The sequence below is a fragment of the Saccopteryx leptura genome, chromosome 4 (genome assembly GCF_036850995.1).
Source record: "Saccopteryx leptura isolate mSacLep1 chromosome 4, mSacLep1_pri_phased_curated, whole genome shotgun sequence".
Lineage (NCBI taxonomy): Eukaryota > Metazoa > Chordata > Mammalia > Chiroptera > Emballonuridae > Saccopteryx > Saccopteryx leptura.
Genome location: NC_089506.1, coordinates 118,008,403 through 118,032,359, shown reverse-complemented (window position 1 = coordinate 118,032,359; position 23,957 = coordinate 118,008,403). Strand labels below are relative to the sequence as shown.

The 23,957-nt window shown below is 48.9% G+C and overlaps 1 protein-coding gene and 1 pseudogene across 1 annotated transcript in view; one reads left to right on the top strand and one right to left on the bottom strand.

Annotated features, from left to right (window-relative positions):
- ARHGEF4 (Rho guanine nucleotide exchange factor 4) overlaps window positions 1-23,957 on the top strand; it is a 161,178-nt gene that overhangs the window by 124,660 nt on the left and 12,561 nt on the right. The window contains 1 exon segment of the mRNA XM_066381091.1: window positions 15,188-15,327. Coding sequence (XP_066237188.1) covers window positions 15,188-15,327 — 140 coding nt within the window.
- On the bottom strand, window positions 13,066-13,518 carry LOC136404433 (large ribosomal subunit protein eL37 pseudogene; annotated as a pseudogene).

The following is a 23,957-nucleotide window of genomic DNA, read 5'->3' as shown; positions in this document are numbered from 1 at the left end:
TTCACAGAATAAAGGAGTGCTGACATTTACTAAATAGACAGCCAGCCCTGGCTGGACAGCTCAGTTGGTGGGAGCCTCATCCAGAAGCACAGAGGTTGTCGGTCGACCCCTGGTCAGGGCATGTACACAAACAGATCGAGGTTCCTCTCCCGCCCTTCCTCTCTCACTAAAATCAATTAAATTTTTCTTAAAAGTAGATACAGCCAGATATTTCTACAGAGAAATTTATTTGGGGTTCTTTGGGAACAACACAACAAAGAATTGCAGTTCACGACATGAGGTCTAATGGCAAACCACATGTAAGTCCGGAGAAACAAAAGAGAGGAACTCTTTTGGACTTAGGAAGGGCTGTTGTTCGTAACATATTTTACAATGTTATGTATTTTTCTGGTGTCAGTTGACACTTCTCTTTTATTTCTGATTTAACTATTTGGGTCCTCTTTTTCCTTTTCTTGATGAGTCTGGTTAAAAGTTTGTCAATCTTGTTTATCTTTTTCAAGAACCAACTCTTGGCTTTATTGATTTCTGAATTTTTTTAGACTCATTTTATTAATTTCTGCTTCAATCTTTATTATTGACTTCCTTCTCTCTTTATGCTTTTTTTTTTAAGTTCCTTTAAGTGTGAAGTTAGATTACTTGATATTTTTCTTGTTTCTTGAGATAGGCCTGTAATGCTATGAGCTTTCCTCTTTGAACTGCATTTGCCATGTCCCATAGATTTGGGGTCGTTCTGTTTTCCTTTTCATTTGTTTTACAGTAGCTTTTGATTTCTTCATTGATCTCACTGTTAACCCATTCATGGTTTAGTAACATGTTATTTAGCCTCCGTGTCTGTAAAGCCAGCCACCTGGCCCATGCAGGTTCGCATTAGATTTGGACAGACAGTAATGAAACAACGGAGCCACAAACTGGTGGGCCATTGTAAAGCCAGCAGGCACGGCCAGGGCCACTATCACAGCAGCCGCCCGGCCCATGCAGGTTCGCATTGGATTCGGACAGTCGGTAAAGAAACAATGGAGCCAAAAACTGGTGGGCCATAGTCTTTAATCCTACCTTGCACCCGGCGGGCAAGTAAAAATACACACTGGGCTCCAAAACCCAGTCACACTCAGTGCTCACAAAGCCACTGACTTATCCGAGTTTCCTAGAATCAAAGGTTTCTAGCTCACCAGCCTTCTTCTCCTCAGTTCCCCATCTTCTCCCTTATCCCAGATACAAACTCTACACAAACTGGCATCTCACTCAGCACTCCGCCATCTTGGCTGCTTCTCCTGGCCTCCTCCACGTGGCCTCCTTTAGCTGCTGGCTCTACTCTCCGCTCTCTCATGCTAACCTCAGGAACCAAGAGCCCAAACTCTCATTCCGTCCCCATTTTATAGTGAAGAAATCCAAACCCTTAATCCAATATACAAAACAGGGAAGTCTCTAATACAAAGTCACCCTCTGAGGCATGATTGGATTGTACCGCCCTACAGCAAAAAGGGTGGGAAAGGCTTAATCCCAAAACCAAGCCCCAGGTTACAACGATCTCCAACACACATTAATATCACCTGGGCGATGGCCTCTTTAACAAAGTGAGCATAATACATTTTATCTGCCCAACAGCCATTATCTTTAATTCTAGTAAAAACACACACTGGGCTGCCAAACCTACTCATTTAGTGCTCACAAAGCTACTGACTTATTCGAGTTTCCTAGGATCAAAGGTTTCTACCTCACCAGCCTTATTCACCTCTGTAAAGCCAGCAGCCGTGGCCAGGGCCACTATCACAGCCGCCTGGCCCATGCAGGTTCGCATTGGATTCGGACAGTCGGTAAAGAAACAGCGGAGCCAAAAACTGATGGGCCATAGCCTTTAATCCTACCTTGCACCCGGCGGGCAAGTAAAAATACACACTGGGCTCCAAAACCCAGTCACACTCAGTGCTCACAAAGCCACTGACTTATCCGAGTTTCCTAGAATCAAAGGTTTCTAGCTCACCAGCCTTCTTCTCCTCAGTTCCCCATCTTCTCCTTTATCCCAGATACAAACTCTACACAAACTGGCATCTCACTCAGCACTCCGCCATCTTGGCTGCTTCTCCTGGCCTCCTCCACGTGGCCTCCTTTAGCTGCTGGCTCTACTCTCTCCACTCTCTCATGCTAACCTCAGGAACCAAGAGCCAAGTCCCGTTTTGCCCCCATTTTATAGTGTAGCTTCACAACCTTTAATCCAATATACAAAATAGGGTAGTCTCTAATACAAAGTCACTTCTCTGAGGCATGATTGGATTGTACCGCCCTACAGCAAAAAGGGTGGGAAAGGCTTAATCCCAAAACCAAGCCCCAGGTTACAACGATCTCCAACACACATTAATATCACCTGGGCGATGGCCTCTTTAACAAAGTGAGCATAATACATTTTATCTGCCCAACAACCTCTGTTCCCCATCTCCTTCTCTCTGCACAAACTGGCTTCTCCTTCAACACTCCACCATTTTAGCTGCTTCTCCTGGACTCCTCCACGTGGCCTTCTCTGCTCTCCTCTCTAATGCTAATCTCAGGAACTGAGAGGGCAAGCTCCTGGTCTGCCCCACTTTATAGTGCAGAAATCAAAACCTTTAATCCAATATACAAAATAGGGAAGTCTCTAATACAAAGTCACTTATCTGAGGCATGATGGTATTGCACCACCCCACATCAAAAAGGGTGGGAAAGGCTTAGTCCTAAAACCAAGCCCCAGGCTACAAGGATCCTGCCTGCCCACAGCCCTCCCTCAACGCATATTAATATCACCTGGGCGACAGGCTTCCACGTGGGCAGCGCCATCTTTAACAAAGTGAGCATAATATATTTTATCTGCCCCAAAATCCACCCCTATGCTCACTTTACTACCCACAGTCTACATCACTGGCATCCCTGTGCAAGGAAATTGGGCACATTACACAAATTACAACAACATGACAAATCATACAATTTCAACAATTACAAAGATACACTTCACCAATCTCTGAGCACTTAGCCCAAAGCGCAAAATGTCCTCGGCCTTCTTTCTAGCCATGGGAAAAGCTTCCTGGGGCAGGGGAGTGCTTCCAGCAAAGCCGTCCCCCACCCCATCAGGGTATTTCACACTGTCCAAAATCCATACATCTATCCAACAAAGGAGCCAGTGCCCACTTCAGTCATAGTCCAGGAAATCAGTCCACACACATGGGGCATCAGCCACCCCCCTCATTCCTGCCATCCTGGCAGGTCTTACACTGTCCCAAAGAGGAGCACATGGCAATGGCAGTCAGCATTTCCATCTCTGCTCTGGAGAGCATGATGGCGTCCACCCCTATGTCCCAAAAATCGCAGACCTACCAGCGGCATAGTAAGAACTCCTTGCTACTGGGCTCTCACCTTCTGGAGACTGTGGATCACAACTCCAGCCCGATTCTCCTCATCCTTCAAAGAGGAACTGAAAACATCAGCTCCTGCTGCCGGGCTTGAGCCCTGGGCTGCCGCTGCCTTTTTCTCAGCAGGTCTTGCAGCTCCAACTCCAGCCTCAGCCCCGGCCTCCTCCCGCTGCCGGCTCTCCATAACGTCCAGGGCAATCTGCAACTCACAAACCTGTGGTTCCTCCTCCAGCAGCTGCTCCATTTTTAGGTGAATCTTGTGAACCTGGCCGGCCTACTCCGGTGCTTGCTCAAGCTCCAGGGTCGGCATCTCTTTCTCCCACGTTTGCTCCAGCTCCTTCCACTGCTCAGTTTGTAGGTCCCAGGCAGCCTCTTCCACAGAGCTCTTGGTTTCCTCATGCATGGTTGTAAAAGTCAGCGAGCCTACGGTCCCCAAAAGGACAGCCATGGGGAACCATAACAGCAGCCAGTCTTCTACTCCACCGCTCAAAGGTGTTGGTGGCTCCTTGCCAATCTGTATCGAATCCTGCCACAGACTACGCCAAATGTATGGCCAGGAGCCACGGCCACCATCACAGCCGCCAGGCCCATGCAGGTTCGCATTGGATTCGAACAGACAGTAATGAAACAACAGAGCCACGAACTGGTGGGCCATCATCTTTAATCCTAGCTTGCACCCAGTGGGCAAGTAAAAGCACACACCGGGCTCTAAAATCCACTCATTCAGCACTCACAAAGCTACTGACTTATCCGAGGTTCCTAGGATCAAAGGTTTCTAGCTCACCAGCCTTATTCACCTCTGTTCCCCATCTCCTTCTCTCTGCACAAACTCTGCACAAACTGGCTTCTCCCTCAGCACTCCACCATCTTAGCTGCTTCTCCTGGACTCCTCCACGTGGCCTTCTCTGCTCTCCTCTCTAATGCTAATCTCAGGAACTGAGAGGGCAAGCTCCTGGTCTGCCCCACTTTATAGTGCAGAAATCAAAACCTTTAATCCAATATACAAAATAGGGAAGTCTCTAATACAAAGTCACTTATCTGAGGCATGATGGTATTGCACCACCCCACATCAAAAAGGGTGGGAAAGGCTTAGTCCTAAAACCAAGCCCCAGGCTACAAGGATCCTGCCTGCCCACAGCCCGCCCCCAACACACATTAATATCACCTGGGCAACGGGCTTCCACGAGGGCAGCGCCATCTTTAACAAAGTGAGCATAATATATTTTATCTGCTCAGCAGTGTCATTATGTGCTTTTCCGTTTTTACTGTTGTGATTTCATACCATTATGGTCAGAGAATCTCCTTGATATGTTTCAGTCTTCTTAAATTTGTTGAGACTTGTTTTGCATCCTAGCATGTGAGCTATTCTAGAAAATGTTTCATGTGCACTTGAAAAGAATGTATATTCTGCTTTTTTGGAGTGAAATGCTCTGAAGATATCAGTTACATATATATGAGCTAGTGTGTCATTTAAAGCTGCCATGTCCTTGTTGATTTTCTATCTGGTATATCTATCCATTTGGGGTGTTAAAATCCTCTACTATGATTGTATTACTTTTATTATTTTTTCTTTTTTAAAATGAAGGGAGGCAGAAACAGACCCCTGCATGTGCCCCAACCAGGATCCACCTGGTAAACCCACTAGGGGGCAATGCTCTGCCCATTTGGGGCCCTTGCTCCATTCCAACTGGAGCCATTTCTTTTAGTGCCTGAGGTGAAGGCCATGGAGCCATCCTCAGTACCCGGGCCAACTCACTCTAATTGAGCCATGGCTGAAGGAGAGGAAGAGAAAAGAGAGATAGAGAGAGAGAGAGAGAAAGAAAGAAAGAAAGAAAGAAAGAGAGAGAGGCGGAGGGGTAGAGAAGCAGATGGCGCTTCTCCTGTGTGCCCTGACTGAGAATTGAACCCAGGACATCCACATGCTGGGCTGATGCTCAACTACTGAGCCAACTGGGACTGATTGTATTACCTTTTTTCTTTTTTTGTGACAGAGACAGCAAGAGAGACAGAGAGAGGGACAAATAGGGACAGACAGGCAGGAAGGGAGAGAGATGAGAAGCATCAGTTCTTTGTTGTAGCACCTTAGTTGTTCATTGATTGCTTTCTCATATGTGCCTTGACCGGGGGCTACAGCAGACCGAATGACCCCTTGCTCAAGCCAGCAACCTTGGGCTTCAAGCCAGCAACCTTTGGGCTCAAGCCAGTGACCATGGGATCATGTGTATGATCCCATGCTCAAGCCAGTGACCCCGTGCTTGAGCCGGCGACCTTGGGGTTTTGAACCTGAGACCTCTGTGTCCCAGTCTGACACTTTATCCACTGCACCACTGCCTGGTCAGGCTGCTGATTGTTTTACTTTTAATCTCTCCTTTTAAGTCCGTTAAGATTTGCTTTACGTACTTAGGTACTCATATGTTGGGTGCATAAATGTTTATATCCTTTTGTTGGATTGCTCCCTTTATCACGATGTAGTGTTCTTCTTTGTCACTTACTATAGCCTTTGTTTTAGTCTTTTTTATCTGATATAAGTATTGCGATTTCAACTTTTTTTCATTTCCCATTTTCAGGAAAATCGTTTTTCATCTCTTTACATTTAGTGTGTGTATCTTTTGTTCTGAGGTAGGTTTCTTATAGATAGAAAATATATGGGTCATTGAAAGGCAGAAACCATGGGCTGAACCAAAAACACAAGGCTAGTGTGTTCCAAAAGGAAAATTTATTTTAAAAACGCCTGGGTGGAGGAGGGCTGAGACCAGCAAAGTGTGTCAGCCAGGAGGGAGGGAGGGGGCAGGGGTTATATGGATTCTTCAAAGAGCCTTGGGCAAAGGCGGCTGCAAGATCGCTTCTGTTTGTGCTTGAGAGTAGCATCATAGTTCCTCAAAATTGTCTGCACCCTAATCCAATCATCCATTATAATCATCCAGCAGCAAGGGAGGTCTGAGCTGGATTACTGAGTAGGCAAGTCCTTCCTCCTTCAGGCCTGCATCGTGCTTAAGAAAGATGGTGGCTGAATAGCCATTTTATCTATCATTCTCATCTTGTTCTCTTACTAAAAGATAAGAGGCATTGTTCTCTTAAGACTGCTGAGAAGGCCTAAACAGGTGGTGGCGCAGTGGATAGAGCATCGGACTGGAATGCAGAGGACCCAGGTTCGAGACCCCGCGGTCGCCAGCTTGAGCAAAAGCTCACCAGCTTGGACCCAAGCTCGCTGGCTCAAGCAAGGGGTCACTCGGTCTGCTAAAGGCCCGCAGTCAAGGCACATATGAGAAAGCAATCAATGAACAGCTAAGTTGTTGCAACGCTCAACAAAAAACTAATGATTGATGCTTCTCATCTCTCTTTGTTCCTGTCTGTCTGTCTCTGTCTATCCCTCTCTCTGACTCTCTCTCTCTCTGTCTCTGTAAAGGAAAAAAAAAAAAAAAAGACTTCTGAGAAGGGGCATCATGGACACCTAAGAGAGAAATCCTATACTTGCTAGGGTATTAGTTGGTATCTGTGTGAGGCCTGGAGGAGGAATAATTGGCTGACAGTTTTATTGGTGAGTCTGGATTCGATTCTGTATGAAGCACATGAAAATTAATAGGAGGGTGTTGGGCAGATAAAATATATTATGCTCACTTTGTTAAAGATGGCGCTGCCCACATGGAAGCCTGTCACCCAGGTGATATTAATGTGTGTTGGGGGCAGGCTGAGGGCAGGCAGGATCCTTGTAGCCTGGGGCTTGGTTTTAGGACTAAGCCTTTCCCGTGCCATCCCATCATGCCCCAGATAAGTGACTTTGTATTAGAGACTTCCCTATTTTGTATATTGAATTAAAGGTTTTGATTTCTACACTATAAAATGGGGGCAGAATGGGAGCTTGCGCTCTTGTTTCCTGAGATTAGCATTAGAGAGGAGAGAGCAGAGAAAGGCCACGTGGAGGAGGCCAGGAGAAGCAGCCAAGATGGCGGAGTGTTGAGTGAGAAGCCAGTTAGTTTAGTGCACAGTTTGTGCAGGGAGAAGGAAGGAGTTGGGGAACAGAGATGAATAAAGTCTGGTGAGCTAGAAACCTTTGATTCTAGGAAACTCAGATAAGTCAGTAGCTTTGTGAGCACTGAATGTGAGTGGGTTTTGGAGCCCAGTGTATGTTTTTACTTGCCCGCCGGGTGCAAGCTAGGATTAAAGATGATGGCCCACCAGTTTTTGGCTCCGTTGTTTCTTTACCGACTGTCCGAATCCAATGCGAACCTGAATGGGCCAGGCTGCTGTGATGGTGGCTGTGGATACTGGCTTTACACTGGGCTTTTCCCCACACTCTTGACTGATTGCATGATGTGGAGTGGTGCACTCTCATGAACAATCCCATCATGCCTCAGATGGATGACTTTGTATCAGAGACTTTCCTATTTTTTATATTGAATTAAAGGTTTTGATTTTTGCACTATAAAGTGGGGCAGACCTTGAGCTTACTCTCTTGGTTCCTGAGATTAGCATTAGAGGGGAGAGCAGAGAAAAGCCACATGGAGGAGGCCAGGAGAAGTAGCCAAGATGGTGGAGTGCTGAGTGAGAAGCCAGTTTGTGCAGAGTTTGTGCAGAGAGAAGGAGATGGGGAACAGAGGTGAATAAGTCTGGTGAGCTAGAAACCTTTGATTTTAGGAAAACTCAGATAAGTCAGTAGCTTTGTGAGCATTGAATGAGTGGGTTTTGGAGCCCAGTGTGTGCTTTTACTTGCCCGCCGGGTGCAAGCTAGGATTAAAGGTAATGGCCCACCAGTTCTTGGCTCCGTTGTTTCATTACCGTCTGTCCGAATCTAATGCGAACCTGCACTGGCCAGGCGGCTGTGATGGTGGCCGCGGCTACTGACTTTACAACCATTCTGCAAGGAAGTTGAGAAGGCGAACACTTTGATTCTTTGAATCTTGTTCTGAGGGGTTACAGAGGACTAAATCATCCATATACTTTGTAAGGATAGAGGATCCTAAATATAAAACCTGTAAATTGGTCACTAGGACCTGTGCAAAGAGGTGAGGACTACCCCAGAAGCCCTGGGGTAGGACCATCCAAGTGAGCTGGGACAGGTGTGTGTCAGGATCAGTCCAAGTAAAGGCAAAGAGGTCTTGTGAATCAGGGGGTAAGGGAATAGTAAAGAAAGCATCTTTTAGGTCTAGTACCATAAAGTGAGAAGTTCCAGCTGGAATATGGGAGAGGATAGTATATGGGTTGGGAACAACTGGCTGTAAGGGTTGTACTGCCTGATTGATGAGACAAAGGTCCTGGATCAGACGATAGGTTTCTTTACAGGGAGAATTGGGGTATTGAAAATGGAATTAGTAGGGCAGGGGAGGCCATTATGGAGCAAATGAGTGATGATGGGTTTGAGTCCTGATTGTGTAGGGTCTGGGATGAGATGTTGTTTCTGGGATGAGAACTGATTGTGGTCCTTAACCCTCATCTGAACTGGGACATGGTGGCTGGCTATTGATGGGGTTTTGATGTCTCACCCTGAAGGGGTGACGAGGGAGCTGGGAAAAGGCAGGGAAGGTTCAGTTAAGTGATTCCCAGATGTTTGTAAGAGGAGTAGGAGGTTAGCTGACCCTGAAGGGTCTGGCATGTCCCCAGGGGTATTACGGAAAGTAAGGGTCTGGCATGTAGCTTATACAGGATGTTTCATCCTAGGAGCAGTGTGGGACATGAGGGAAAAGTTAAAAAGGCATGGGTAAAGGTCTTGGCCCCTAAAGAGCAGGACAGAGGAGCAGTCGAACAGGGCTGAGAGACCTGGCCATCAGTTCCCACAACCAAAATACCCAAGCCCCTTAAGGGACCTCTATATTCAGGCAAAGCAGAGTAGGTTGCCCCTGTGTCAATGAGGAAAGAAATGTGCCTACATGCTACCATCAAGGTTACCCGAGGCTCAGAAGATGTGGTGACCGTTGGGGCATCTGTCCTCATGTACCTTCAGTCTTCAGTGGCCAGGTCTATCAACTCCGGAAAGGAGGGACCCGCCAACCTAGGAAGGGTGGGGTCTTACCTAGAGAGGTCCGATCACAGTCTGACTTCCAATGGGGCCCACTGCAAAGGGGTCAAGGCTTTGGGGTCTGGCTTGGATTAGAGCACTTGCTGGCCCAGTAACCTTCATTGCCACACTTGAAGCAGGTGCCAGGCAGGGCATTATTGTTAATTTGGGCATTGGCCTGAGGTCCATTTCTACCATTTCAGGACTGTTGGCTCCGCTGGCACTGCAGGCCCTTGATGGCAACAGCAAGCATCTGGTATTCAGCTACCTTCTGTTTCTTTGCCTCCTCATCTCAGTTATTAAAGACCTTGAAGGCCAGTTTTAATAGATACTGTTGAGGGGTTTGAGGACCATCTTCTACTTCTGTAATTTGTGCCGGATGTCGGGCACAGATTTGAAAATGAAATTCTTGTGAAGGACTAGTTGCCCTTCTGCACTAGAGAGGTCTAAGGTGGTATATCTCTCTGAAGGGCCTCCATGAGGTGCAAGAGGAAGACAGTAGGATTTTTAGTGGGGTATTGGGTGATCTCCTTTAACTTCTCATAATTTACAGCCTTATGGGCTTCCTTCTTGACGTCCTCTATGAGACAGAGAATCAAGTGGTCCCAGTTTCTTCTACCTGCCCATTCTGCCTGGTATTCCCAGTGGGCGTCACAGGTGGGGACAGCCTCATTACCCACTGGTTGATTGGGGGCTTGCTGATGAACAGAGTTAGCATGGAACCGGGCATGGGTTCAAATATGTTTCTTCTCCTCAGGTGTTAAAGTTGTGGAGAGGATTACATGGAGACCATGACAAGTAAATTCATAGGACGGGGTGAGATATTCAAATTCCTTTCTGTAGTTGGTAGGGTCAGTGGAAAAAGAACCGCGGCATTTAGATATTTGTGATAGGTTGGTTAGGGAAAAGGGACATGGACTCGGACAATGCCCTCGGCCCCAGCTACCCCCCATAAAGGGCATTCTGAGACTGGGGCCAAGGTAGGGAGGGAGCAGGGGCAAAGACCGTCCCAGGGAGGGTATGTGCTTGTGAAGAAAGGGTCTGTGGCTGCAGGAAAATCTTGGGGGGAGGTGGGAGTGAGTGGTGGCACTGAATAGGGAGGGGGCTCTGGTTGTGATGGGGGTGGTGTCCTGGGAACCAGAAGGTTGAGGAGTGTTGTGAACCAGCATGACAAATAATTCTGCAGGTCTCAGGTGGGAATGGTGGAGGATTAGGAAATAAACACAGAAAGAAAAATGATGGGATCGGGAGGTCTTCTTGTGGCTGATGGCCTACCAAAAGGGCAAACTCTTATTTCCTCATCAATACATTGAAGAATTCCTCTCTTTTTACTCTTAATTGTGTTGAGTGCAGAAAATCCCCACCATACATATAGTCTTAACTTTACACCAAACAAAGGATAGAAGAAACTTGCTTCCGGTATTTCCGGGGAACATCAGGGGTAGTGTAAACAATCCAGCACCACAGCTTAACAGCCTTTTGCAACCTAATCAGGCAAGTGAGGTGGGGGGTTGGGCAGACTGTCAGCTTACAGCCAATTCCCCACACCTCTGTTCCCCAAAAATCTAAACTCCAAAAACCCTGTCAGTTTTTTGGTCCCCAACAGGCACACATTTCTCTGGAATGCCATAGGGCGCACCTGGAAATCTTCTAGGGCGCATCAGTGCACCCTGGCACACACTTTGGGAACCACTGCCCTATCCTAGACCATCAATTCACCCCAGGGGATTTGATTTCACCAAAGAGAATGAAAAAAAATCTTTTAAATACTACCGTGGTTTGTGGCCCTTCATGAGTCACAGAACATTAAATCAGTATGTCTGTGATATTAAAATTTGAAAATATGTAAAAGGGAAAATTAGAAAATATGTAAAAGGTTTTTGAGGGAGCACAGTGGGAAAGAGGTTGCAGCACACTCAGAGGACACACGTGTGCCAGTGCACATGCCCCTACACCTGCCTGCTGCGTCACAAGCCAGTGCGCATGCCCCTACACCTGCCTGCTGCGTCACAAGCCAGTGCGCATGCCCCTACACCTGCCTGCTGCGTCACAAGCCAGTGGAGCCTGAAGCGGCGTCTGGCGCCCAGCGCTCAGTGTGTGCAGGAAGTTGCTGTGTGGCTGGAGCGCGAGGCTGATGGGAGGAGGACACAGTCGCCGCCACGTGGGAGTGTGGAAAAAGCCCATCGGAGAAGCAGTTATTGCTGAGTTGCTCCATCCTTATAAGGTCAAGGCATGTGCAGCTTAACAGGCATAAACGCCAAGACAAGGACAAGAGTGTGACCTCTAAAAAGTTGAAAATAAAGGGACACGGAAGGGAACAGGATCAGAGTAAAGGTGTGCAGGGTGGTTGTATTCTATGCTTCTGGTATTCCTCTAATGCAGGATGATATGTACCATGACTGTATATGTCATTAATTTCCAAAGTATATATATTTGTATGTAGATACCGTAGTTCCCATATATAAGATGCTCCCATGTATAAGATGCACCTTGATTTTGGGGCCCGAAATTTGAAAAAAAAAATACATTACATGAAGTTATTGAACTCATTTTTAAAAATTTTTTTAAAGACTTTATTTATTCATTTTAGAGGGTGGGGAAAGAGAGAGAGAGAAGGGGGAGGAGCAGGAAGCATCAACTCCCACATGTGCCTTGACCAGACAAGCCCAGGGTTTCAAACTGGCAACCTCAGCGTTCCAGGTTGATGTTTTATCCACTGCGCCACCACAGGCCAGGTTGAACTCAAGTTTTATTCATCATAAAATTCATACAACTCCTCATCACTGTCAAAACTCCTATCCATTAGCTTGTCCTCATCTGTGTCTGATGATGAATCACTGTCTTCATATAGTGCCTCGTCCTGAGTTCCATCTATGGCATTTGAAATGCCATCCTTCTTAAATCACTTGACAACAATCTCAATCTTGATGTTATCCCAGGATCCTTTCACCCAGGCACAAACTTCTATAGTTGGTTTCTTCACTCTTCTGCTGGTGTCAAATTGTCCCCAGAAGACGTCATTCATTGGTTCCATTCATCTCTCATGGCAGCTTGGAAGGGTTTGTTAACACTGACTGACATCAAGTGGTTGGAGCTGGGATGTCAAACCTCCAGGTATGACGGCAAGTTTTGTTTTTTGTTCTGCAGCAATCTTCTTTGTGTTCTTTGTTATGTGTGCCTTGAACTGATCAAGCACCAGCAGGGCAGGTTTGTGTAAGAGCCCACCTGGTCTCCTTCTCCAAACTCTCTCAAACCAGATCTTCATCCCATCTTGATCCGTTCAATCCTTATCATGAATGTGGACAATCACTCCTCAAGGAATATTCTTCTGGCATTGTTTTGTGCTTAAAAATCAGCATAGCAGGCAGCTTGGTTCTGTCAGCACAAGCTAGAACAACTGTATAATGGTTCTTTTCATGCCCACTTGTCTTCACAGTTACAGTCTTCACCCCCTTCTTATCAACAGTTCTGTTACTTGGGACATCAAATTGAAGGGGACTTCATCCATATTTGTAATGTGTCCCAACTCAAACCAATATGTCTTCCACATTGAATGACAAAACAATGAAATTCAAGGACCTTCTGCTCATAGCTTTCAGGCATCTTTTGGGCAAGTCTGGTGTGTGTACACATGCTTAGGCCATTCTGTTTCATGAACCTGAAGCACCAATTGTGTCCTCCTTTGAAATCAGTAACTTCTTTTTTTTTTTTTAAGCTGTGCCATTTATTGTGTGACTAATCACTTAAGTCCTGCAGCCGAACTTGAAACTGCCAGAGCTGCTCTCTTGGGTTCAGGTGTTGTTCCTTTATGGAAGCCACGCTTGCACCACGTTAAAAACAAGAACCACTACTTAAGATGAACTTGAAGCCGCAACAGCTGCCCCCTTGGGTTTAGGTGTTGTTCCTTCACGGAAGCCATGCCTGAAACTCTGGTAGACAATTTTCAGAAGTCTCCTGCGACCGGCCCCGGTGGTGTTCGCTGCTTAGCCTTGGTGCTCCAGTTATACTTCTTCCTGCGCTTGGCGGGCATGCCGCACCGCCCTCACCGCAGGTGGACTTCTGTGGGTGGTAGGCCTTGGAGCTGCGGCGCCACAGTGTGTGCATCTTGTTGCGGCACATGCCAAACGACGACGTGCCCTTCGTCATCTTGTCGTCAGAAGCAAGGAGGCAGTAACTTCTTTTTCTTCAGCAATCCTTCCTGCCTCATGCTGAACCATCTCTGTGGACACAGGAATTCCAATGCCCTTTGCTCTTCAGTCCGTATCTTCAATTCTCTCTCTAAATTAAGCCATTTTGCTGACTTACCGCTCATGGCCTTCTTCTTCTGTGGCGTTTTCAGTAGGGTTTCTTCTTCCTGAAGCCAGTCTCAGATTGATTTCTCAGTTGGAGGAGGACCCAACTTACATTCAGCAGCATGATTTCCATTCACTTTTGCAAACTGGATCACTTTTTTTTTTTTTTTTTTTTCAGGAACAGAGAGAGAGTCAGAGAGAGGCATAGACAGGAACGGAGAGAGATGAGAAGCATTAATCATCAGTTTTTCATTGCAAGACCTTAGTTGTTCATTGATTGCTTTCTCATATGTGCCTTGACCGTGGGCCTTCAGCAGACCGAGTAACCCCTTGCTCGAGTCAGCAACCTTGGGTCTAAGCTGGTGAGCTTTGCTTAAACCAGATGAGCCCGCGCTCAACCTGGCGACCTCGGGGTCTTGAACCTGGGTCCTCTGCATCCCAGTCCAATGCTCTATCCACTGTGCCACCGCCTGGTCAGGCCAAACTGGATCACTTTTAACTTGAATTAAGCACTGAATGAAAATCTTTTCTGAGCCATTTCTGGGCAGAATGTGGCAGAACTTAACCTACCGCAATATACCGATAACAAGTGCGAAACAATGAGCACAAAGGCAACAAGTGCAAAAAAGCGGGAAATGCAAGTAAAAAAACTGCAACACACCCAGTTCTTAGACCCCAAAGTTTTCAAAAAAGAGTGAGTCTTATATATGGGAAAATAAGGTAATGTATAGTTCTTTGGATATGTCATATATATATATATATATATATATATATATATATATATATATATTTCATAGCATTTTTCCCATAATGAATTGTTTGTATTTTTCTGAGGGGCCTTAATACCCTGACACATTGAGAAGTGGTTTTGAGTTGGATCCACCTGGTGGGGCTAAGTGTCCTGGCACTGCCAGTATTTGTGTCTTCCTGTTTGTGGAGTTGGTGGGGACTGAATGGACCGAAAGGCAGGCAATTCCAGTGGTGGAGTGAAGGCTGACCAGAGCACTCTTTCAACCAAACCTCATTTTTGCAGCAAGAGTGGTTTGAGAAACTAGTTTCAGATCTTCTCCCTCCCTTCAAAGAATAAGCATTTATCCTGAAAGCTTTTGTGTCCTTTTCTCCTTGCATCTTTCTCCCTTACTTAGCTGCTCTTTTTTTTTTTTTTTTTTGCAGAGTCAGAGAGAGAGTCAGAGAGAGGGATAAATAGGGACAGACAGGAAGGGAGAGAGATGAGAAGCATCAATTTTTTGTTGTTGTTGTGACACCTTAGTTGTTCATTGATTGCTTTCTCATATGTGCCTTGACTGTGGGGCTACAGCAGACCAAGTAACCCCTTGCTCGAGCCAGCAACCTTGGGTCCAAGCTGGTGAGCTTTGCTTAAACCAGATGAGCCTGCACTCAAGCTGGCAACCTCGGGGTCTCAAACCTGGATCCTCTGCATCCCAGTCCGACACTGTATCCACTGCACCACCACCTGGTCAGGCATTACTTAGCTACTCTTTGCCAACTGGTCTCTCTCCTTCCAGCCATCCCCGATGGAGCTCTGGACATGGCCATCCATGCGGACAAGACAGGGAGTGAGGAGGACCTTTATGAAGATGTGCACAGCTCCAGCCACCACTACAGCCACCCTGGAGGGGGTGGCGAGCAGCTGGCCATCAATGAGGTAGGGTCAGGGCTGTGTTGGTGGAGGGAGGGGCAGGGAGGGGTGGCCTGGCTGTCAGGGCCACTCCTACACACTCATGCAGGCGTCAATGCCCATGGTCTCTGTGTTGTGAGCAGATGGCAGTGGTAACGGTGCACACGGCACAGTTTCAGCTGACAGCATTCACTTTAGGTCATGGCGTTCACCAGCAGAGCTTGATCAAATACAGAGCTCTCCCTTGTGCTCTCCAGGGGCCTGTAGGAGACCTGGAATAGCAGGCAGGACGTCTAGGACCTAAGATGTAAGAGTGCTGGCCTGTCCTGCCAGGATCCCCTGTAAACCCCTGGTTGGAAGATGTTCTGCGTGGTACAAGGCAGGCCCTGACCATCCTAGAAGTTGTCTGGGTGGGAGCGGGGGCAAGGCAAGTGAAAACTGACATTTTTACTTTTGACTCCAAGAGTTCAAAAAAGTATTGCTGTTGCTATGACAACTGTGTGCAAGTTACCTATCTTCTCCCTCCCTCCCTTCCTTCCTCTCTCTTTCTCTCTCTCTCCCTCTCTCTTTCTTTCTCTCTCTCTTCCTTTCTCTCTTTTTCTCCTTTCTTCCTACCTTCCTGACAGACTGGGCTGATAAAAAAGGAGAATACTAACATAGAGCAGAAGAAAACAGTGAGAAACTTTTTCAAAGCGAAGTGGTTCGGTTCCCATACCACGTTCTCCTTTTGCATTCTTGAAGGAGACAGAAATTTTCAGGTCTTGACTGTCCTCCATTTTTCTCACTTGTACTCCTGTTTCTTGGACATTACATGGTAGTTAATTGGTATAACTACACTTTCCTAACAGGCTCTCCTCCTGGTTGAGATGTACTGTGTATTTCTACTTCATTAAAACCAGAATTTGAGAACCCAGGATTTTTCATCACCAGAAGGTTTTTTTTCCCTCAGGAGGGGATCAATTTACAAATAACTTTTAACATTACTGTCAATGAATGGGCTGGTCAGAAACCTTCCAGGAGTGTGGTGTCCTCATTACCTTCTTGATAGATGGGCATAAACTGCCAATGGTGGACAGACTCTTCTTACAGGCTCAGCTCTGAATAATGATGTTTAAGTCATTAAATAGGTCCTTGCCAATTGGCTTAGTGGTAGAGCATCAACCCAGCATGTGAAAATCCTGGGCTCAATTCCCGGTCAGGGCACACAGGAGAAACAACCATCTGCTTCTCTTTTCCTCCTGCAGCCATGGCTCGATTGATCTGAGCGCATTGGCCCCAGATGCTGAAGATGGCTCCCTAGAGCTTCTACCTCAGGTGCTAAAAATAGCTCTGTGAGCATGGGCCCCAGATGGACAGAGCATAAGCCCCAAACAGGGTTCACGGGATGCCGGGTGAAGCTGTTTGTAAGAGTCTGTCTCATTATCTCCCCTCCTCTCACTTAAAAAAAAAAAAAAAAGATATCAAAAGCACAGGCAACAAAAATGAAAATGGACAAGTAGGATTGTATCAGACTGGAAAGCATCTGTACAGCAAAAAAAAAAAACAAAAAAAAAACCATCAGTGGAATGATAAGTCACCTACAGAATGGGATAACGTATGTGTAAACCATGTATCTAAAAAAATAAGTAACTCAATAGCAAAAAATCTGATTTTAAAATGGGCAAAAGATCTAAGTAGACATTTCTTTTTTTTTTTTTAATTCTTTTTTTTAATTTTTTTATTTTTATTTATTATAGAGAGGGGAGAGAGAGTGAGAGAGAGAGAGAGAGAGAGAGAGAGAGAGAAGGGGGGAGGAGCAGGAAGCATCAACTCCCATATGTGCCTTGACCCGGCAAGCCCAGGGTTTTGAACTGGCAACCTCAGCGTTTCCAGGTTGACGCTTTATCACTGCGCCACCACAGGTCAGGCTAAGTAGACATTTCTTAAAAGAAGACACAATGGGTACATAGAAAAATGCTGAACATCACTAAACATCTAAGAAATGCCAATCAAAACCACAATGAGATATCACCTCATATCTGTTAGGATGGCTATCATCAAAAAGACAAAAGAGAAGTGTTGTTAGGATGTGGTTAAAAGGGAATCCTCATGCACTATTGCTAGGAATGCAGATTAGTGCAGCCATTGTGGAAAACAGTCTGGAGGGTCTTCAAAAAATTTAGAAAAGATCTAGTATATGATGCAGCAGTCTCACTTCTGGGTATATACCCCCCCCCCAAAATGAAAGCATAATTTCAAAGAGGTATCTGCGCTCCTATGTTCATCGCAGCATTATTCACAATAGCCAAGATATAGAAACAACATAATGGTTTTTCACAGATAAATGGGTTAAGAAAATATATATACATGATGGAATATTGTTCAGACTAAAAGGAAAAAGAAATCCAGCACTTTGTTACAAGATGGATGGAGCCAGAGAACACTATGCCAAGGAAAATAAACCACACACATAAAGACAAGTACTGTATGTTCTCAGTTGCGTGTGGAATCTAAAAGTCAAACAGAGTAGAATGCTGGCGGCTAGGGAGTCAGGGAGGGAGGAAGCAGGGAAATGTTGGTCATAGAGTGCAAAGTTAGTTATGTGGGGCGAATCAATTCTGGAGATGAGATGTACAGCACGGTGACTATAATTAACAATATGGTCTTGTACACTTGAAATTTGTTAAGATGATAAATCTCAAGTGTCTTACCACACACACAAAATGTAACTATGTGAGGTGATGGGATGTTAATTAGCCTGATTGTGATAATTATTTCACAATATACACATATATAAAACGTCAACTCATACACCTTAAATATATACAAATTTATTTGTCAGTTATATCTCAATAAAACGGTGTGGGAGTGGTTAGCAGCTGAAGAAGCCAGCAGCTTTCCTACAAGGTCACAGTGACGCTCTGATGGGCAAGGTCAGTAAGAAGAGATCCTGAGTTGTGGTATTCCTGAATGCCGCAGCGTGGCACAGCCTCAGTCTGCCCAGAGTTCAAATCCTGACTCGATGACCCCTATATTCCTGTGTGATTTATGACTGCACAAGTTCCCGGACCTTTTAGAGCTGCATTTGCTCATCTGTGGAGTGGGGGCCAAAGGCATATTTCGTGATGTTTATTAGGAATCAGAACCCATGGCCTATCCGCATGGGTCAGGTATGCCTGTATCTGCAAGGTGCCAAAGCACCCCAGAGCCACTGTCCTTGAGCCTGGTCTTGCTGGTTCCCTGAGCCCTGCCACGGAATCGCCGAGGTCAAAGCACTGCTTTCGCCTGAGTCCCCGCGCCCCTGCCGCCCGGTGCTAGGCTCCCGCTGGGAGCCGTGGCACGGACGGACGTGCGCGCTGTGCAGAAGAAGCCCGCCGTGTAGCACGCTGGCTCCGCCCCCTCCGGGCGCTGCGGTCCCTGCTCAGGCTCCTGCGCCGCGGGATCTCCAGGCGCAGAACCGAGTCCGCGCGCTATGGCCAGGGTCCCACAGGCCCAGCACCGCCAGGCGGCCCCTGGAAGCGCCCTGCGTGCTGTGCTGCGCTGCAACCTGCCCCCCGGCGCTCAGCGTGTGGTGGTCTTCGGGGTGCTGGCGCTCTTGGTCCTCATCAACGTCGTGCTGGTCTTCCTGTTGGCCTTCCGCTGACCGCCCATGGCAGCTCCGGGTGAGTGGCGCTACCATCGTGCACCCTCCGCGCTGTGCTTCTCCTTCCAGTGCCGCGCGGGTGTATGCCCGCTCCCAACTGGGTGACCCCCGTTTAAGCGGCACCGGCCCGGGGCCCGCGCCCCAAGCCGACTCCACCGGCAGGCCACCCCTCCTGCTGCGAGTGCGCGGTACAGAGACTCGGGGGCGTGGTGACATGTGCCACGGTCCTTTGGTCTGTTGTCTGTAGTGTGCGTGTGTCTGTGACTACAATGGCGCATCTCTGTGGGTGACTGCAGATGCGGATGCAGATGTAGCCTTGGACTCTGTGAGCGCAGTGTGAGAGGAACTGGACACTCATTTCTGTGTGGGTTTAAGAGATGTCTGTGAAAAATGAGCAGGTTCTTCTGCACGTTACCAGCTTTTTCCATTTTCTATCTTGAGATAAGTGGGCCCAGTGCACCCCAGCCACTACATGCAGAGCCCCCACCCCTGCAAGTGTGCCTAGGGAGCCGCGTTTCCAGACCGTGATTGCAGCCCTCCACCAGCCTGCACAGTGAGAGAGGAGGCCAGGGGCAGGTGGGAAGGGAGGTGCGGGACATTAGGGGGCACTTTGAGGCTAAGTCTGGCTTCCTCAGGCCTGTCAAAATTCTTCGGGGCATAGGAAGGGATCCTGCCTCTTGCACCTGCTGTCTTAGTCGTGAACTTTTTCTTCCACTGGGACATTCCCCCACCTGCCCCACATAAATACCTCATACCTCAGAGCCAGCTTCTGCTCCCCAGTTCCAAGCCAAAGGGAGCCTAATCCTCCCCCTCAGCCAGCCCTGTGGTCTTGTGCAGCTGCATCATGGACAGAGTGGCCAGGAAGGGCCACTACCCAGAAACCCACCCAGCTTGGGCCCTGGAGGCCTCTGGGCTGTTCTGGCGGTAGAATGCTTCTCTGAGCTGGTGGAGCTACACTGTCGTAGTGACATTACCTAAAAGGTAATGTAATTGCTATAACTCATCAGAGCGTCTCCCATTTGTGCATCTACACAGCTTTGTGACCCATGGGGAGCACATTGTTACTGTTGGCATCCATGAGAATCGAGGCATAGGGACATCAGGGGAGTTGCTCCTGCTGGGTGTCCACCAAGTGCCTCTTGTTCTGAAACAAGGAAGTGACAAAGGTGACCAGCCCCTCCACCACCACTACCACTAAGGGCTTCCAGGTGACTGGGCTGGACAGGTATGGGGCCCTGTCCATAAAAGTGTAGGGAACCCTGCTCTCTTTAGGGAAGCCCTGCCTTTCTGCCACACCTGCGCCCTTCCCACAGCTATGTAGGAAACCCCCTGTGCAGGATCACACCTCTCTGCAAAGGCTGGCAGAATAAAACAGGAGGAAAAGGCTCTGGGCCACACAAGAGGGGCCTGAGCTCAGGGCTCATTTGAAGGAAGCTGGGACATGTGGAGATGCCTGACCTGGTTAATACCAGGCAGGAACAACTTGGGAAGGGAAAGTGTGCAGTGGGCTATGTGAGGTGTGTCAGCACTACTTCCTCCTGCCCGGGCGCCAGCAGCGCAGGCAGCCTCCATGATGTCCTGGAGACTCATGTGTGCAGCTGGTGTAAAGAGTCCACAGCCTCTTCTGGGGAGCTTGTATCCACTAGTGAGCATGTGGATATGTGTTGACAGGGGTGTGCCAGGGGCTGTGCAGCAAGAGGTAGTCTGAGAACACCCACTTCTCCAGGGTCCAGACGACTAAGCTCAAACAAGACATATTTGTTATCTATTGGATCCAAATCTTAGTTTACCTAAGAAGCTCCATTGTCTCAGTAACTCATCACTCAAAACGTACAAATCTTCATGATGCATATATGTGCCTGAGGTCACACAGGCCCTCTGTCTTGACGCACATTCTTACTTGTGGTCACACACACCCTGTGTCCTGCCTGATGTTCATGCTCACTTGTCACCTGCACTGTCTGCGCATATGCTCATGCCCACCCGTGTTCACATGCCCTCAGTCCTGACGCTCACACTCTTCCATGTTCACGTGGGCCCTTTGTCCTGACGCTCATGCTCTCCCGTGGTCACACGGGCTCTGTCCTGATGCTCACGCTCCCCGGTGGTCGCACGGGCTCTGTCCTGACGCTCACGCTCTCCCGTGGTCACATGGGCTCTGTCCTGACGCTCACGCTCTCCTGTGGTCACACGGGCTCTGTCCTGACGCTCATGCTCCCCCGTGGTCACACGGGCTCTGTCCTGACGCTCACGCTCCCCGGTGGTCACACGGGCTCTGTCCTGACGCTCACGCTCCCCCGTGGTCACACGGGCTCTGTCCTGACGCTCACGCTCCCCGGTGGTCACACGGGCTCTGTCCTGACGCTCACGCTCTCCCGTGGTCACACGGGCTCTGTCCTGACGCTCACGCTCCCCGGTGGTCGCACGGGCTCTGTCCTGACGCTCACGCTCTCCCGTGGTCGCACGGGCTCTGTTCTGACGCTCATGCTCTCCCGTGGTCGCACGGGCTCTGTCCTGACGCTCATGCTCTCCCGTGGTCACATGGGCTCTGTCCTGACGCTCATGCTCTCCCATGGTCACACGGGCTCTGTCCTGACGCTCATGCTCTCCCGTGGTCACACGGGCTCTGTCCTGACGCTCATGCTCTCCCGTGGTCACATGGGCTCTGTCCTGACGCTCATGCTCTCCCGTGGTCACACGGGCTCTGTCCTGACGCTCATGCTCTCCCGTGGTCACACGGGCTCTGTCCTGACGCTCATGCTCTCCCGTGGTCACATGGGCTCTGTCCTGACGCTCACGCTCCCCCGTGGTCACACGGGCTCTGTCCTGACGCTCACGCTCTCCCGTGGTCGCATGGGCTCTGTCCTGACGCTCACGCTCTCCCGTGGTCACACGGGCTCTGTCCTGACGCTCACGCTCTCCCGTGGTCGCACGGGCTCTGTCCTGACGCTCATGCTCTCCCGTGGTCACATGGGCTCTGTCCTGACGCTCACGCTCCCCGGTGGTTGCACGGGCTCTGTCCTGACGCTCATGCTCTCCCGTGGTCACATGGGCTCTGTCCTGACGCTCATGCTCTCCCGTGGTCACATGGGCTCTGTCCTGACGCTCACGCTCTCCCGTGGTCGCACGGGCTCTGTCCTGACGCTCACGCTCTCCCGTGGTCACACGGGCTCTGTCCTGACGCTCACGCTCTCCCGTGGTCGCACGGGCTCTGTCCTGACGCTCACGCTCTCCCGTGGTCACATGGGCTCTGTCCTGACGCTCACGCTCCCCGGTGGTCGCACGGGCTCTGTCCTGACGCTCATGCTCTCCCGTGGTCACATGGGCTCTGTCCTGACGCTCACGCTCTCCCGTGGTCACATGGGCTCTGTCCTGACGCTCATGCTCTCCCGTGGTCGCACGGGCTCTGTCCTGACGCTCATGCTCTCCCGTGGTCGCATGGGCTCTGTCCTGACGCTCACGCTCCCCGGTGGTCGCACGGGCTCTGTCCTGACGCTCACGCTCTCCAGTGGTCACATGGGCTCTGTCCTGACGCTCATGCTCTCCCGTGGTCGCACGGGCTCTGTCCTGACGCTCACGCTCCCCGGTGGTCGCACGGGCTCTGTCCTGATGCTCTTGCTCTCCCGTGGTCACACGGGCTCTGTCCTGATGCTCATGCTTACTTGTAGTCACACAGGCTCTCTGTCTGATGCTTATACTTACTCATGGTCACATGCACCCTGTATCCTGACTTGTAGACACACATCCTGTGTTCCGATCCTCACACTAACCCATGGTCACTGCCCCTGAATGGGGACATTTGCCTGCAGCCTGCATTCTCATTGGCTCTAGCAGATCATCTTTGAGTACAGGCAGTCCCCAGGTTATGAGTGAGGTAGGATCTGTAGGTTTATTCTTAAGTTGAATTTGTACATAAGTTGGAACAGGTTCATTGACCTATTTTTTTTTAATTCAGTGAGAGGAGGGGAGGCAGAGACAGACTCCTGCATGCACCCTGACCAGGATCCACCTGGCAAGCCCACTAGGCTGTGATGCTCTACCCACCTGGAGCCCTTGCTCCATTGCAGCTGGAGCAATTTTTTAGCACCTGAGGTGGAGGCCATGGAGCTGTCCTCAGCTCCTGGGGCCAACTCACTCTAATCAAGCCATGGCTGCAGGAGGGGAGAAGAAAGAGAGAGAGAGAGAGAGAGAGAGAGAGAGAGAAGCAAAAGGGGGAGGGATGGAGAAGCAGATGGATGCTTCTTCTGTGCGCCCTGGCCAGGAATCGAACCTGGGACATCCACACACCAGGCCAACACTCTACTATGGAGTCAACCTGCCAGGGCACATTTACCTATTAAATGCAACTTAGATGTTGGTCTTAACATAGTTGTTTGTTTTTTTTTTAAACATAGTTTTTATTTTTACCCTTCTGTGCATATAAATACTTAAACATTTTCAAACCTACAGAACCTATATTGTTCATAACTTGGGGACTGCCTGTACTCTGCTTCTTTCTTGCCCACAGGTTAGACCCCCAAAGCCAGGCACGGTGGTCTGCTTGTGTGCATGGTGCACTGCAGCTGCCCCATCGAATGCTGCTCCCTCCGTGCAGCTCCTCTCGTGTGGCCTCACTGAGTCCTCTTGTCTCACCCTGTCTGTATTGCAGCCAGGAGCTCTTGATCCCGGGCCAGGCCTCTCTGCAGACGAGGGCATGCCTATAGCAGGTCTTTAGCTGCAGGAGTGCAGTGGTCCTTTGAGGAGATCTGCAGCCTTCCAGGAACAGTCCGGTGCTCTGTGCACAGGGTCCTGGGTGACCTCAGGGCTCTGCAGCCCCTGGAGGCTGCTGCATGTGAGAGCCAGTGTACACACAGGGGTGAATTATTCTTGGGAGTACTTTCATCAGAGTTTGAAGCAGGTTTTACCTACAGAAAAAATGAACTGGTGGTTTCTGAATGGACTTGCTTGGCCCTGGCTGGAAGAAAGGCCCAGTCTGAGTGGCCTCCCATGCCAGGCGGCCCTCCCACCCCTCACCCTACCCTTTGGGGCATGGGTA